The sequence below is a fragment of the Camellia sinensis genome, chromosome 1, assembly GCF_055761805.1.
Source record: "Camellia sinensis isolate YWXY chromosome 1, ASM5576180v1, whole genome shotgun sequence".
NCBI classification, from domain to species: domain Eukaryota; kingdom Viridiplantae; phylum Streptophyta; class Magnoliopsida; order Ericales; family Theaceae; genus Camellia; species Camellia sinensis.
In genome coordinates, this window is record NC_138961.1 from 216,366,958 (window position 1) to 216,384,715 (window position 17,758).

General features: G+C 37.4%; 2 protein-coding genes across 2 annotated transcripts; one reads left to right on the top strand and one right to left on the bottom strand.

Annotated features, from left to right (window-relative positions):
* Window positions 1-7,041: 7,041 nt before the first annotated feature.
* LOC145822469 (uncharacterized) lies at window positions 7,042-9,307 on the top strand. The gene is made up of 4 exons (XM_082919539.1): window positions 7,042-7,190; window positions 7,284-7,586; window positions 8,263-8,509; window positions 9,170-9,307. Exons 1-4 carry the CDS (start codon window positions 7,042-7,044, stop codon window positions 9,305-9,307), a joined length of 837 nt encoding a protein of 278 aa, XP_082775665.1.
* A 6,548-nt stretch (window positions 9,308-15,855) lies between these two features.
* Window positions 15,856-16,357, bottom strand: LOC145822475 (L10-interacting MYB domain-containing protein-like). The gene is made up of 2 exons (XM_082919541.1): window positions 16,190-16,357; window positions 15,856-16,065 (listed from the first exon to the last, which is right to left on the bottom strand). Exons 1-2 carry the CDS (start codon window positions 16,355-16,357, stop codon window positions 15,856-15,858), a joined length of 378 nt encoding a protein of 125 aa, XP_082775667.1.
* Between the last annotated feature and the right edge of the window lie 1,401 nt (window positions 16,358-17,758).

Genomic DNA, 17,758 nt, shown 5'->3' on the forward strand with positions numbered 1-17,758 from the left:
GTGGTGACTGACTGATGAGGATGAGGATGTGCCCTTCTTCTTCTTCTTCTTCAATTGAGAGTTCGGACTGACTTAACCATTAAGTCAGTTAAGTGATTGTTTAAGGTTTAAAATAAAAAATTGTGTCTTTTTTTTATTGTTGAATGACTTAATTTTTGAAAGACTTAGTTAAAAAATGTCTCATTTTTTAATCTTTATTAGTATAAGGTTCTCTCCAGTTGGATATCCCATTTGAAGAGTGTTGTTGGGCGTTCATGGGCTTATAACAGAATCCGTATTGATAATCTGAAATATTCAATATATAGGACTCGTCAAGTATTTCATCCTTATAAAAAATAATGTTGATTGAATATCGATAGATACTTGATCAGATCATATTTGCACAAACAATTTATTTTTAAAATAGGTCTTACCGTTGACAAAATATAATCGAATCAAGTGACTATCAATATCTAAATAACATAACTTTTTGTAAAGATAAAATATTAGACGAGTTTTACACATTAAACTGTTCAGATTATCAATACGAATTTCATAATGAACTCACAAAAATCCAACAACACTCTCTAATCCTATTAGAACATGAGAAAAGCATACCTCAGAAATTTTTAAACCGTCACTGATTGAGACGGTGTGACAACTACAGGTATCTTTTAAGTTACTATCACTACACATCATTCCTCTCCAGACCAAAGTAGAAGAGAGGAGGGTGAACTTTAGGGACCTGGGGATGCGGTTGTAACTAAGGCCCCGTTTGGTAGAGCTGTGGAAAAGTGATTATAGATTATAGTTTACAACTGTGAACATAAGTTGGTAACCTATTTGGTGCAGTTGTGGGATTATGGATTTAAGCAACATAGTAGTATTTGGTAAATAAAACTGTAAAATAGCTTTTTGCTGTGTAATTATTATTTTTGCCCTTACGAACATAAAAATTATAACTGTCATTTTCTTCACTTTAAATTTTGAAAAAGTTATTTCATTAATGGAAGTTAATATAATTAGTATCTATATTGGTACATTTTTACATTACCTCAAAATTTTATTATTATTATTATTTTAATATTAAGTTCACAAGGGAACAAAAAAATGTCATTACAATAAAAATACAATAAATTACTATTAAGGCAATAAAAATAAAACTTCCTAGATATTATATAACTCCTAATTTCGTTTGCAAATTGACATACAAATATTATGTCTCCTCACTTCCATCTTATTGTCATCACCTTCAACATGATGTCCATGGCATGCTTGTTGAGACCTTGATCCTTCCTCTTCATTAGGCACATAATCTATGAATTTATCATAAGAGTCAAATGCAATATCACGGAACTCACTTCGTCGGATGAAATTTTGAATTGCCATTGTTGCATAAACAAGTTTGACTTGGGTCGGCCACTTATAATTTGGTGGGATATCCTTTATCATCGGCCATCTTGCTTTCCAAAAGCCAAACGTTCTTTCTATTACACTTCTAAGTGATGAATGTGCTTGGTTGAATTTTTCTTGTGCGTTTTGGAGGGGTTGACCATGTTCAAATTTAGCTAGATGGTATCTCTCTCATTTGTAAGGTGCAAGATATCCTTTCATGTTTGGATATCTAGCATCCACCAAGTAAAACTCATTTATTTTAAAATTCCGAAATGAAATTAAAGTAAGCAATTACAAATGTAAAAATAAATATGAAGATGTGAGTGCGGTGCATCTACTGTAGCAATCAAATATAAAATAGTAGTCTCCTTGTGGTTTTTGAAACTTATAACTAGCATTTCTAATTGTATCTAAGAAGATCCGAGTATCGTGTGCACTTTCTTCCCATCCTGGAAAGCAAAATGTGAAACACATATCAAAGTCACATGTGGCCATTATGTTTTAAGTCGCATACCCCTTTCTACCTATTAAATGAGGTTGCTTATGCGGAGATATATATGCTTTAACGTGTGTTTCGTCAATTGCTCCAATACAATCCGATTACAAAATTTAGAATAAAAATATATTTATTCATTTATTAAAAATATCCTAACAACATTAATTATATGTAACACCTAAGTTCCACTTGTAGTTAATTATTACCTTAAAATGATGATAGTATCTACGGCTGTTTCTAATATATGGATGCACACCATTTCTCGGTTGAAGCCTTACCCAATCAATAGACATCATTGTAACAACTTTTAACACCTTTTTGAAGTATTTTGAAATTGTCTCTCCGAAATGTTGAAATCTTTCTTGGACATTTCTATTTCAAATGTCACTGCCAACAATATACAAAAATATTACAACCTGCTCCAGAACTGAGACTTTTCGTCCAGTTTCAAGGCCATAGTTTTTCTGTAACAAATCACACAATTGATAAATATACCTCTCTTTCTATTCGAAAATTTTCAAATATTCTTGTTCGATTCCCTTCTTGTAATTCTACCATCCACTTCCACCCTGTTAGAGAAGATGTCCTATATGGTTCTTTTATTAAATAATTTGTCACATATGTCACTGCAACTGTTACCGCCTTTGCTAAGAGCATATTATTATTTTGTTGGGTTTGCAATGTGCTGCCTTAATCTTCAGCATCTTCATCATCATGATCATCATTTCATTCATCGTCACCACGATTACCCATCTCCAAAACAAATCTTATTGTTATGTACTAGTACAGTAATGAAATGAACACACAATAATATTTATTAAGAACACAACTAATTATTGAAAACACAATAAGATTTGTTTACCAAAATACCTGGGGGCCAAAATTATTGAAAACACAACTATTGTCTCAGCAAAAGACCTTTTTGAAGAGAGATGAAACACCGAAATTGAAGGAAACTTGAGGCCAACACATCTACATATATATGTACTTAAAGCCACCTACAATTCATCTTCAGCATTCAAATAAATGCCACCTACCATTCAAATGACAACTACCTAATAAAAATTGCATCTGAGAATAGTAACAATGGCAGCCACCTAATAAAAATGAATGCCACCTACTACTCAACCATTCACCTACCATTCAACTAACAATGACAGCCACCTAATAATTGCAACTTCCAGCACAACCATTCAAATAAATGTCACATACTACTCAACCATTCAACTAACAAAGTCCTACATAATAAAAGTCCAACATACTCATAAATAATATTAATAAAAGTCCAAATAAAGGTTCAACATAATAGTCCACCATTAATAATAATAAGTCCTAATAAAGGTCTTAAACATGAAATAATAATAAAATTGAGCATGAATAATAAGACTGCCATTCATCCAGAAGTAATTAGTCGCGGCAACTTGTGCTGGTCTTCTCCATCTCAATCTCCAACTTCAGAAACCTCAGCCAAACTTCATCCGTAAGAAGTGTCATGAAGCACTCACGACGCTTGTCTCTTAAGAATAATCTGGCAGCCCATACATATAGCTCATCATCTGGGGACACACTAGGGATGTTTTCCAACTTTGCCAAACATTCTGTAATTGAAGGATATCTTGATGAGGTTTGTGTTGAAGTTGCTGAAGATGACTCAATCACATTGACTATACGATCAAGTGTCTTGTTAAGTAGAACTACACTAGAAACTTTCTTTTTTGCCTTGCCCTCGTTTGATGAACCATCAGTGTTTGATGGACGTTTTTTGTTTAAATCAGAAGGATGAACTGTCATGACCCGAACCCGCCCCCATGGGTTAAGGTCATAACTGGCCAGTAACCAAGAGATTACCTACGGCCTCAGACCAAATAAATATACGCAATCAGAGTAAAGGGACCAAAACGGAAGCAACTTGAAAATTTGTCCATAGAGCTGTGGTTACATGGCACATCGTAACATTTCACATATATTCATTAATAACCCACATCAAAGAAAGTTAACATACAGTTTTACACAACAGGATCATTCAAGTCATGGTCAGCCAATCAAAAGCTTATATACGACCGTAATTCAAAGTTCTCGCTAACATAACAAAAGAACAAAAAGGCGAAAACAAGTCTCGTGTGTGAGACGTATGGGCTGACTCCTCAAAGCTTGACTATTTCACTCTTGCTTCACTGAGGCTAGGTTTGGATATTGCTTGGCTCACCTACAATCACATGAATGAGAGTGAGCGAAAGTGTAATAACTCCGACCTCTGATTAATGTTAATTCGCACTTAATTATGCCTAATACTAATTTAGAAGGAATCTAGGATTAATTTGCATATGTATTGTATTAATTCTATGTTTCTATCTGTTTGCTATCAAGTGATCTATTTATTTGTTGACTTTGAACTGCGAATTGAAAGCCTTATTAGCGACTGATTCAGAAATTGATTAGTGTGTTATACTAGTTAGATTTTATGTGATTTTATGGTAGGCTTAATTAAAATTCGTTTTGGACTGTGTAAATTAGATTAAATAATATTTAATTACATTAGTTTGCCTAATTACACAAATGCCACTTAGCGGCTTGATTTGAGACCAACTTTATCACACCTTATTACACTTAGAAGCATCTCTCTTCAGCCATTTTCTTGACCAAACCGTAGGAAAGAGAGAGAGTAGGAGAACAAGATTGAGTTCATCTAGAATTTTGCCTGAACTTAGAAGAATTGAAGGCAACTTGGAAGATTAGGCCACTAAGTTTGAAATTGAAGACCTAAAGGTAGAGAATTCATTCTTTTAATTATGAATGTGAGTTGTTCTTGCTAGGTTCATGGTGAAATTGGTATTTAAAGTCAAGATTTAGCTCAAAGTGTGGTTTTGAGAGTCCATCCATGCATGCATGCATAAATTTCCATGCTTTGAGTTTGAATTCTAAGATTTCTTCCATGCATGTGTTAATTTCACTCACATTATGGTCATTCATCTTGTTGCCCATCACATTATGAAGTTTGGTCACGTTTTGGAGGGTTTGGATTCAATGAGGTTCTTGCATGTTGTATTAATGGCATGTTCATAGAGTTCATGTTGATTTTGCACAAATTGAGTTGCTCTTGGGCCATGATTTCTTGAAATGATTTTTAATACATGTTGTTTTATGAGTTATTATATGTTTCCTCAAATATTGGCCCAGAAAAAAAATGAGTTTTGAAGGCTTAAAGGTTGAGTTTCATGCTTGGAGGTCAATCTGGATTTTCCAGAAATTTGACCCACGCTCGAGCGGGGACTTTCACGCTCGAGCGTGAATCCTGAGTACATGCACTTTCGCTCGAGCGTCGAGAGTTACGCTTGAGCATGAAATGCGTATACCCAGAAGTTTGTGTGTTTTGCAGTCTGCTCGAGTGAGGGAACCCACGCTCGAGCGAGACTCTGAGTCTCACGCTCGAGCAGGGGTCGAGCGCCCGTCGAACGTGAAAATCATGCATCCAGTAATTTTGTCGACTTTACAGTCCGCTCGAACAAGGAAGTTCACGCTCGAGCAGAGATTCAATATCTGCATGTCCACTCGAGCAGGGTAATCCACGCTCGAGCGTGGACCTTATCTTCAGCAAAAGTTAGGAAATGATTTTCAAGGCATTTTTGCATCCTCATTCCATCCTAGGCATTCCTAGGTCATGTTTAAGACCCTTTAATGAGGATTAAAGGTTAGAAACACACTAAGAGCCAACGACGTAAGTTTTGTACTATTAGAACGTGTGTTTCAAGTGTGTATCTGTTATGTGTTATGTAGGTCACATGCCGCATTCTGTCTGACTAATCTGCTCCGTCTGTTTGTCTCAAGGCCAACTATGAGTAATAACTTAGTAAAGTTATGTTCAACTGTATCTATTTTCTGTGTGATAAAATAAGATCAGTTTTCTGAAATGATATGTTCTGTACAATGAATGATTGTTCAATTTCTGATATGTATTCGTGACATTCTTAGCATCATGTGATATCTATTGGCTGTTACCCGGTATCCAAGGTTCATTTATGGAACTTATATCTGTCTGCACTCTGTTACCCGTACTGGAGGCCCCGTCATGGGGGCTTAGCTTCTGTTCTGTTACCCGGGTCCGGAGGTTCCTTTAAGGAACTGGTTACTTGTAACCCTCACGTGTCTGCCTCTGTTCTGTATTTGCTCTGTTATGGCTAATGGATGTATCACGTAAACTCAAGCATGACTTATTATTTCTATATATGATTTGGACCAATTATGGATTTGATACGAAACTAAATTATGATTTCTGAATCTGTACGGACTCATTCATTGAAACCCCTTTACTCTGTTATTATTTACTGGGCTTTCGCTCACAGTTTATATTATGTATGTAGGTGAACCAGCGTGTGACCAGGGCCAGAGTTGACGGCCTTCTGTTCTGTTTTTGTCAACCAACCGTTGTGCCTCCCAAGGAGGTTCCGATCGAAGTCTAATGCCATGGCTGTTTTTGTATTCATGCTAGTCTCTGTGACTGTTTTGTAAAGTTAGGTCTTGGGATGTGCACTTTTGTAAATACTTTGTAAATATTGGCGTCCTTTGACTGGCATGCTCATGTATATATATATAAGTTTTGAAATCTACTGTCTCATGTACGTTACCACATTTCATTGGACCTTGTCTATTTTATATATTTGCTTTCGCAGCCCCTTATTATATGCTTATCTGTTCAGAGGCCTTTGGTAATCCACGGATTACTGGCCGGTTACGATGCCTATCCTACAGGGATGGGTTTGGGTCGTGACAAAGTGGTATCAGACAGCATGTTCTACCGCACACACAGGTCCGTATGAGCTTAGGATGTCCTAGTAAGAATTAAGGGAATTCCATTTGCATATGTGAGTGTGTGGTAATCTAAATGAACATGAAAACTGAATGTAAATTTGAACAATTGAATTGAAGGGAACGAATCAGATTATGCCTGTGTTTATTATCATTTGATGTTTGTATAGTAACATAGAGAATGCAAAGGGAAGTGATGTGAGTGAATTTTCATAGGCTCGCATAGGCCGAATGGAACAACTGCTTGCAGCATTAATGAAACTTTAACACAACAACAAAAACAACAACCTTTACCCCGTCCACCTCCGCCGGCACAAGCCGAAGCAGATAATAATGACATCATCAACTTGACACAAAAATTCATGAAAATGAAACCGCTGACATTCTATGGTGCAATTGAACCGTTGAAAGCAGAAACATGGTTACTGGAAATGGAGAAGCTATATGAGGTGTTTCCTTGTTCTGAAACCCAGAAGGTCCTCCTAGCCACCTACACTCTGAAAGATGAAGCCCGCAGGTGGTGGTTACTAATCCGAAGTGACAACAAGAATATGACGTAGGCACAGTTTAATGCTATTTTTTATGATAAATATTTTCCCCAATGTTTTAGGGATCAGAAAGTGTCTAAATTTCAGGAACTCAAACAGGAAAGGATGTCTGTGGCAAAATATGAAGCTAAATTCACCGAACTGACACGGTTTGCTCCACATATGGTGGATATTGATTACAAGAAAGCACGAAAGTTTGAAGGTGGACTGGATTTAGAGGTGTTTGATCGAGTAGGCGTCCTGAAATTGCCTACTTATGTGGAAGTTCTAGACAGAGCCTTAATGGCAGAGGCCACCCTAGCCGCCATGAAACAAAGCAAAGCCCCAGCAACTACAGCAACTGAGTGGAGAGGAAAAAGATCCAGGTTTGGTTTTAAAAGAGGCCGGTCCTTTGTTAGTAAGAAACAAAACACAGGGTCTATAAGCAGCTCGAGTCAGACTAATGGGTCTATCCTGGTCTGTTCTGATTGTGGTAGAAGGCACAGGGGTGTGTGCTACTGAGTATCCGGTGTTTGTTTCCGATGTGGCTAGTCAGGCCATGTAGTGAAAGATTGCCCGCTCAAGTTTGAGACTGCTAGCCGTCCTGCAACAAGTTCAGTGGGATCCGCCTCTGTGGCCAAAACAAATGCAAAAGCCAATGCTGGGAAAGAACATCTAAGACAAGGCCGAGTGTTTGTCTTAGTTCCCGGTGACGTACCAAACACCTATACTGTGGTGTCAGGTACATTCTCTGTATGTTCTCAAAATGCATGTGTACTGATAGATTCTGGTTCTACACATTCCTTTGTATCACATGCTTTTTCTCGAAAATTGACTAGACCATTAGAACTTATGACATGTGTTGTCTGTATCTACGCCGTCTGGAAGTTCTATGATATGTGCTCATGTTTATCCTGCATGTGATATTATGATTGGCGATGTGATGTTATATGTGGACTTATTACCCTTGGACATTAATCATTTTGATTGTATTTTGGGAATGGACTGGTTAACTAAATACTGTGCTACCATTGATTGTGCAAGTAAATCTATTGTGTTTAGACCACCGGGTAGGCCTGAAATTACTTTTACTGGGAATGGGGTAATTTCTCCCCCATATTTGATTTCAACTTTGAAAGCCAGAAAATTGCTTAGGAACGGATATAGGGGTTATCTGTGTTGTATATTCACTGCATTATCCGATGGAACTAATGTAGAAACTATCCCTGTTGCTTGTGAATTTCCCAATGTGTTTCCAACTGACTTACTTGGGGACTTAGTTGATAGAGAAATTGAATTCACTATTGAGGTGTTTCCGGGGACACAACCTATCTCCAAGACTCCCTATAGAATGTCTACCTCAGAATTGAAAGAACTGAAAACTCAACTCCAGGAATTGTTGAATAAGAAATTTATCCATCCGAGCACTTCACCTTGGGGTGCTCCAGTCCTGTTTGTTAAAAAGAAAGATGGGTCTCTGAGGCTATGTATAGACTACCGGGAATTGAACAAAGTAATTATCAAGAACAAATACCCTTTGCCCCAAATAGATGACTTGTTTGACTAACTTCAGGGAGCCCAAGTATTTTCCAAAATTGACCTCAGATCTGGGTATCACCAATTAAAGGTTAAGGCTGAAGACGTAGAAAAAACTGCATTCAGAACTAGATATGGACATTATGAATTTTTGGTAATGCCTTTTGGAGTAACAAATGCACATGCAGCTTTTATGGACCTAATGAATAGGGTTTTCAAACAATACCTTGATGAATTCATTGTTGTGTTTATTGATGACATTCTAATTTACTCTAAAGACAAGGAGGAACATGAGAACCATCTGAGGACTATCTTGCATATTTTGAGAGAAAAGAGGATGTATGCTAAATTGTCTAAATGTGAATTCTGGCTTGACAGTGTGGCATTTTTGGGCCATGTAATTAACAAGGATGGTGTTTCTGTTGACCTTTAGAAAATTGAAGCTATTGTGGATTGGCCTAGACCGACAAGTGTGACGGAGATTAGAAGTTTTCTGGGACTTGCAGGTTACTACAAGAGATTTGTAAAAGACTTTTCCAAGCTTGCCATGTCATTGACCCAGTTAACTTAGAAAAATGTGCCATTTGACTAGAACGAATAAAAAGAGGCAGCCTTTCAAGAGTTGAAAACCAGGTTAGTAACTGCACCAATTTTAACCTTGCCTAATGGTACTGATGGGTTTCAAGTTTATAGTGATGCTTCCTACAAAGGATTGGGGTGCGTGCTAATGCAAAACGAAAAAAGTGATTGCCTATGCTTCTTGACAACTCTGACCCCATGAAAAGAATTACCCAACACATGATCTCGAGCTAGCAGCCGTGGTGTTTGCTTTGAAAATCTGGTGTCACTACTTATATGGAGTAACTTGCGAGGTGTATACTGAGCATAAAAGCTTGAAATACTTCTTCACCCAAAAGGAATTGAATATGAGACAAAGGCGATGGTTAGAGTTGATCAAAGATTATGATTACCACCCAGGGAAAACTAATACCGTAGCAGATGCCTTGAGTCAAAAATCCAGTGCGAATTTGTCATGCTTGTTATCCAACCGAAAAGAATTACTAGATGACCCGGAACAGCAGGAGATTGAGATTGTCGTGTGAGAACAAGGTGGAATCTTAACTGCTATTTCCGCTCAACCTGCAATTCTTGATGAGATCAAACAGAAGTAATGGCAAGACGACTACTTGAAAAAGATCATAGAAGAGTTTGATTCAAAGTCGAGGCCGGGATTTGTGTTTGAGAATGATGTGTTGAAATTTCAAGACCGTCTTTGTGTACCCGATTGTTGTGATTTGAGAAAACGTGTTATGACTGAAGCTCACAACAGTAAGTTTGCCATGCACCCGAGGAACACGAAAATGTAACACAACTTGAAACAGAGTTTTTGGTGGCCTGGAATGAAAAAGAGTATTGTCGATTTCGTGGCTAGATGTCTACATTGCCAACAGGTTAAAGCTGAACATCAATGACACGCTGGTTTGCTACAACCACTCCCAATACCGGAATAGAAATGGGAGCACATTACCATGGACTTCATTGTGGGATTGCCTCGCTCTTCCCGAGGTATGAACTCTATTTGGATTATAGTTGATCGTTTAACTAAGTCTGCCCCATTTTCTGCCTGTCAAAACTATTTATAATGCGGATAAATTGGCCAATATTTATATGACTGAAATTGTGAGATTGCACAGAGTGCCAGTATCTATTGTGTCTGCCAAGGACTCAAAGTTTGTGTCGAGGTTTTGGCAGAGTTTACAACAGGCCTTGGGAACTGAACTGAGATTGAGTAGCGCCTATCACCCACAGATAGATGGAAAAACTGAACGAACCAATCAAACTCTAGAGGACATGCTCAGAATGTGTGCATTAGACTTCCAAGGGAGTTGTGAGACCTATTTGCCGTTAGCTGAATTTGTATACAACAATAATTACCATTCAAGCATTGGGATGGCTCCTTACGAATCTTTGTATGGAAGAAAATGTCGTTCTCCGATATGTTGGGCTGAAGTAGGTGATAGACCCTTGTTGGGACCCGAACTCGTGCAAAAGACAACCAAGAAGGTGAAATTGATCCAACAGCGTTTGAAAACTGCATAAAGTCGGCAAAAGAGCTATGCTGATGTCCGAAAAAGAGATAGGGAATATGAAGTTGGGGACCATGTGTTCATAAAGGTGACCCCGATGAAGGGTCAAACTCGGTTTGGTGTTAAGGGCAAATTGGCGCCAAGGTATGTTGGGCCTTATGAAGTCCTCGAAAAGATCAATCCGGTATCGTATCGGGTAGCCTTACCCCCAGTAATGGAACATATGCATAACGTCTTTCATGTATCGATGCTACGAGAATACTTGAGGGATCCACTCCACGTCATTGAACCGACACATGTGCTTTTGAAAGATGACTATACTTACGAGGAAAAACCTATCCAGATTGTGAATTGCCGGATCAAAAAGTTGAGGAATAAAGAAATACTGTTGGTAAAAGTTGATCAACAAAACCACGGAGGAACCTATGTAACTTGGGAAATCAAGGAAGACATGGTGAAGAGATATCTGGATTTGTTCCCATTGGACCCAATGTTGATTCAGAATGAAGGTAATTCGAGTTTGGAGGACCAAACTCTTTTAAGGTGGGAAGACTGTAATAATCCTGACCTCTGATTAATGTTAATCCTCACTTAATTATGCCTAATAGTAATTTAGAAGGAATCTGGGATTAATTTGCATATGTATTGCATTAATTCTGTGTTTCTATCTGTTTGCTATCAAGTGATATGTTTATGTGTTGACTTTGAATTGCGAATTGAAAGCCTTATCGACGACTGATTCAAAAATTGATTAGTGTGTTATACTAGTTAGATTTTATGTGATTTTATGGTAGGCTTAATTAAAATTCGTTTTGGACTGTGTAAATTAGATTAAATAATGTTGAATTGCATTAGTTTGCCTAATTACACAAATGCCACTTAGTGGCTTGATTTGAGACCAACTTTATCACACCTTATTACACTTAGAAACATCTCTCCTCATCCATTTCTTGACCAAACCGTAGGAGAGAGAGAGAGAGAGAGAGAGAGTAGGATAACAAGATTGAGTTCATTTAGAATTTTGCCTGAACTTAGAAGAATTGAAGGCAACTTGGAAGATTAGGCCACTAAACTTGAAATTGAAGACCTAAAGGTAGAGAATTCATCCTTTTAATTATGAATGTGAGTTTTTCTTGCTAAGTTCATGGTGAAATTGGTATTTAAAGTCAAGATTTAGCTCAAAGTGTGGTTTTTAGAGTCCATCCATGCATGCATACATAAATTTCCATGCTTTGAGTTTGAATTCTAAGATTTCTTCCATGCATGTGTTAATTTCACTCATATTATGGTCATTCATCTTGTTGTCCATCACATTATCAAGTTTGGTCACGTTTTGGAGGGTTTGGATTCAATAAGGTTCTTACATGTTGTATTAATGGCATGTTCGTAGAGTTCATGTTGATTTTGCACAAATTGAGTTTGCTCTTAGGCCATGATTTCTTGAAATGATTTTTAATACATGTTGTTTTATGAGTTATTATATGTTTCCTCAAATATTGGCCCAGAAAAAAATGAGTTTTGAAGGTTTAAAGGTTGAGTTTCATGCTTGGAGGTCAATCTGGATTTTCCAGAAATTTGACCCATGCTCGAGCGGGGACTTTCACGCTCGAGCGTGAATCCTGAGTACATGCACTTCCGCTCGAGCGTCGAGAGTTACCCTTGAGCATGAAATGCGTATACCCAGAAGTTTGTGTGTTTTGCAGTCCGCTCGAGCGGGGGAACCCACGCTCGAGCGAGACTCTGAGTCTCACGCTCGAGCGGGGGTCAAGCGCCCGTCGAGCGTGAAAATCATGCATCCAGTACTTTTTTCGATTTTACAGTCTGCTCGAGCGAGGAAGTTCACGCTCGAGCGGAGATTCAATATCTGCATGTCCGCTCGAGCGGGGTAATCCACGCTCGAGCGTGGATCTTATCTTCAGCAAAATTTAGGAAATGATTTTCAAGGCATTTTTGCATCCTCATTCCATCCTAGGCATTCCTAGGCCATGTTTAAGACCCTTTAATGAAGATTAAAGGTTAGAAACACACTAAGAGCCAACGACGTAAGTTTTGTACTATTAGAACGTGTGTTTCAAGTCTGTATCTGTTATGTGTTATGTAGGTCACGTGCCGCGTTCTGTCTGACTAATCTGCTCCGTCTGTTTGTCTCAAGGCCAACTGTGAGTAATAACTTAGTAAAGTTATGTTCAACTATATCTATTTTCTGTGTGATAAAATAAGATCAGTTTTCTGAAATGATATGTTTTGTACAATGAATGATTGTTCAATTTCTGATATGTATTCGTGACATTCTTAACATCATGTGATATCTATTGGCTGTTACCCGGTATCCGAGGTTCCTTTATGAAATTTATATCCGTCTGCACTCTGTTACCCGTACCGGAGGCCCCGTCATGGGGGCTCAGCTTCTGTTCTATTACCCGGATCCAGAGGTTCCTTTAAGGAACTGGTTACTTGTAACCCCCACGTGTCTGCCTCTGTTCTGTATCTGCTCTGTTATAGCTAATGGATGTATCACGTAAACTCAAGCATGACTTGTTATTTCTGTATATGATCTGGACCAATTATGGATTTGATACGAAACTGAATTATGATTTCTGAATCTGTACGGACTCATTCATTGAAACCCCTTTACTCTGTTATTATTCACTGGGCTTTCGCTCACAGTTTATATTATGTATGTAGGTGAACCGGCGTGTGACCAGGGCCAGAGTTGACGGCCTTCTGTTATGTTTTTGTCAGCCAACCGTTGTGCCTCCCGAGGAGGTTCCGATCGAAGTCTAATGCCATGGTTGCTTTTGTATTCATGCTAGTCTCTGTGACTGTTTTGTAAAGTCAGGTCTTGGGATGTGCACTTCTGTAAATACTTTGTAAATATTGGCGTCCTTTGACTGGCATGCTCATGTATATATATATAAGTTTTGAAATCTACTGTCTCATGTACGTTACCACAGTTCATTGGACCTTGTCTATTTTATATATTTATTTTCGCAACCCCTTATTATATGCTTATCTGTTCAGAGGCCTTTGGTAATCCATGGATTATTGGCCGGCTACGATGCCTATCCTACAGGGGTTGGTTTGGGTCGTGACAGAAAGCTCAGTGAATAATATCAAGCGAAGAAGATACATGAATGGTATTTAAAACAAAATACATCGGACGGCCTTGGGCCCAATTCATATTTCTGTCTACTATATCAAATAACTAGCGATCCAAACATATCAAACGGCCTCAGGCCCAATTTGTTCATATCCGACGGCCTTTGGCCCAATCGTTCATGTCCGACGGCCTTTGGCCCAACCACTCATGTCCGACGGCCTTTGGCCCATTCATTCATGTCAAATGGCCTTTGGCCCATTCATTCATGTCAAACGGCCTTCGGCCCATTCATTCATGTCAAATGGCCTTCGGCCCAATCAATCGTATCCAACGCCCTTTGGCCCAACCATATGGCATAACAAACATTTGTCTACAATTCAAATTAGCAAACTTACAAGACTTATGTAGAAATAAGTAATTGGACAAATAACATACTTCAAAATATCTTTGCTAAGATATTACTCACAGTGATCAGTTGGAGGATTTGTCCTTATGCTCAACCCTACATAATACATAACACATATAATGGGTCACAAACGATTCAATCAGTTCTTAATTCATACATCCCTCTTAGGCTTCTTTCTTATCCTTTTTAACTCATTTATAATGCTCAATGCATGCCTAAGAGTGCTTAGAAATAAAAGAGAACGGAAAATGAAACACAAAACATCTTTACAAAATTTCTGAAACAGGGCTCCCCGCTCGAGCGTGGATTTCGCTGCTCGAGCGGACCCCCATGGTCTGCAAAAGTACTGGTTGCCTTACATTCACGCTCGATCACGACTTCGGACGCTCGAGCTGAAGGTCGAACATGTGCCTTGGACGCTCGAGCGTGATTATCCCCGCTCGAGTGGACCACAATGTCTGCAAAATTGCTGAGAGCTAGCAATTCACGCTCGAGCGGCCATTACCTCGCTCGAGCGAACATGCCCAATTCTGGGTTTTCCAGAATTCTATTTGAGGTTCAAACTTGCATTCAAGCTAATATATCTTGCATTTTATGACCCATTGTTCTCATATACATTTACTATCATGATACAAACACCAATTCATCACATTATGAAGCTCAAATCTCATGAATTAATTACATGCATGCCCCAAATTACACCAAACTTATTTCCAACATAACAAATTCATGTATTCAAAACTCATACCTCTATGAATTGTATTTGCATGTGGGATACAACTCCTATTTCCAACTTAAATGATGTAGATGATGATCAAAGGCATGAATTGGCATCAGATTCTTCATGGATCATATGTAACATGCTCAATTTTACAAATTCATGGCAATTATGCACATGCATGTACATATAAGCTCCATACTCATCAATTACATCTCAAATTATATTTTTAATTGCTATCTAACTTTGAATCCACAAAATTACAAACTCAAACTTATGAATTTATTTACCTAGGAGCTCCAATCTTCACAAGTTATAGTTAATTCTTGAGTGTAGCTTCCAATTTCATAAACCTTGAACCAAAATGCACAAAGATGCCTTATATCTCTCTCAAAGTCGGTTCTCCCTCTCTCTAGAGAGCTAATTCAGATTTTGAGCTCACAGCAAGATGTATATGAGTGAAAGTTGGCCTATTTATAGGCTCTCTTAATCAAATTGATTAAGACTAAGTAATGGTACTTAATTATTCATTCTGAATCTAATTATTTTGATTCGAATAAATTTTCAATTAAACTTCACCATAGGCTCTAAAAATTACACTAATCACAATGGTGTGGTCAATTTCAATTTCTGTGGCCGATAAGACCTTCAATTTAAATTCTAAAACAGATAATCAAACAGTTTTTCCTACGGCGAACAGATAGAAATTCAAAACCATAGATATTCATATAAATGACACTCAAAATCATATCAAACACATAATCACAATCATAATTAAGATTAATTAGCATAGTACGGACTAGGGTTATCACATGAACCACCTCCAATCAACATCATCATGAAATTTAGCATCATGTGGGGTATGAAAATCCTCCCGAGTCTCATCAGTGTTAGGCATAACCCCTGAGTTAGGGGTGTATGCCCATTCTCCTGTAACAACTGCATCTGAGAATAGTATGTCTAGGTCTTCAGTGAATTGCAACGGCATACGCCGAAATTTAGCAGCATCAGTATGCCTCTACAACAATTACAAAAAAAAAAATTTAACAATTTAGCTTATTTAAAATTTTGTCTGTTTTTTTTATAAAAAACAAAGAAAAGAAAAAAAAGAGCAGAATATGTACTTTAATCAATTCACTTACCTCCAATTTCTTGGTCCACCACTCATCAGATGCAGAGATAGCTCCAGTCAATGTATCACGGCCTAAGCCTGTTTCACCCCTTAAAAGATTATTCCATAAAAGCCAATCTTTTTTCAAAACATCCCCATGATTTTTCATTTGTAATCGTTGGTATGCTTTTCCAGTCATAGTTTTAAACTTAGTTATCACATTTTCCCACCCGACCCTATCTAAGTGTGTACCAGATCTGTGTCCAGCCTTCATTTGCTCAACACAAAACTTAATAAAAATTTCATTTGATTTCGCATCCCAATGAGCCTTAATGGATGGTAATTGAGAGGATTTTCCCTTGTTCTTCCTATTTTTATATTTCGTTTCCTCTTGGGTACTCATTCTATGAAAGAAAAAAATTCTTTAAAACATACTCATTCACCATTGTTTGCATTAAAACATAAGATTAGTACAAAATAACCATACATGGCAACTAGGATAGACATATCAACATTCATTGGGTACACAGCTTAGTACAATGATTTATGGTAACTACATAGCACAAAAAACACATGATCTAAAAGCCATTTACAATCATTTGAAGAGTAATGCAACTGACATAACAATACAAATTGTGAGCAGACCCTCAACAAGTTACTTCATAAATGTTAAGGATTACTCAAGCATTTGGTTCTTGGCTTTTAGTCCTACAGTCTCAATATTTTGATTTTGATAAAGCATTCTCTCGTTTATCTACCTCTCTACCATCGTCACAGATTTTGGGGCACACCACCTCCAAAATTGACAATTTCTCTTCTCACAAATGAAATATAGTCTCCCTTTAGATGGCTTGTCAGACTCGGTAACCCTTATGGCAACTTTTAGACCACAATCGCATTTCAAAGCCTCATACCTCAAGTCCAAGGTCTCAGCACTTCCAAAATAGTTACTAGAGGATGACATGCCTTTGCATTAATTGGGAAGAATTGAATCCAAATCCTCTAAAATTGATTGGGAAGTTAATTGTATAATTCATTTCATTTGGTCATGCCAACATTCAAGTTTTATGAAAGATGATTGAGATAATACTTCTCACACAATAAAAATATTTGAGTTTTCTAACACAATTATACAATTTGATTGTTTACCTTATTTACAGCTAATGTAGTAAACAATAATATTTTCACTTTTGGGTTTGTTATTTGGATCAAGCATGAAATAGCCCCACATAAAGAAAAATAAAATTACACAAATATACAAATCTCACAAAATACTACTATTCTTACTCGCAAATGTGATATTCAGTTATAAAGTCTTAGTATTTTAAATGAAATCAACTAGAATAACATGATAGAAAAAATTCAACATCCACATCAGTTAGCAAAGTAAGAATAGGTTATGTTTGTTTTCCATTAGTCTCACATAAACTTTGTTCAAACTAAACTTTTTTTTTTTAAACATCCGCCACTAGCCAAACCAAGTCGTCACCCTAAAAAACTCAATTTTATAATCTAATTTTGAGTTTGAATTGACATACATCTAATAAAATGCATTATTTTCAATTTGGGGATCACAAAATATTGTTACATCCATCTGCAA

Coding starts and splice junctions, on each gene's coding strand:
- LOC145822469 (XM_082919539.1), top strand. CDS start 7,042: ATGAAACCGCTGACATTCTATGGTGCAATTGAACCGTTGAAAGCAGAA. Junction 7,191..7,283: donor CTGAAAGATGAAGCCCGCAG/GTGGTGGTTACT, acceptor CCAATGTTTTAG/GGATCAGAAAGTGTCTAAAT. Junction 7,587..8,262: donor TGGAGAGGAAAAAGATCCAG/GTTTGGTTTTAA, acceptor TATTGTGTTTAG/ACCACCGGGTAGGCCTGAAA.
- LOC145822475 (XM_082919541.1), bottom strand. CDS start 16,357: ATGACTGGAAAAGCATACCAACGATTACAAATGAAAAATCATGGGGAT. Junction 16,066..16,189: donor GGTGGACCAAGAAATTGGAG/GTAAGTGAATTG, acceptor TAATTGTTGTAG/AGGCATACTGATGCTGCTAA.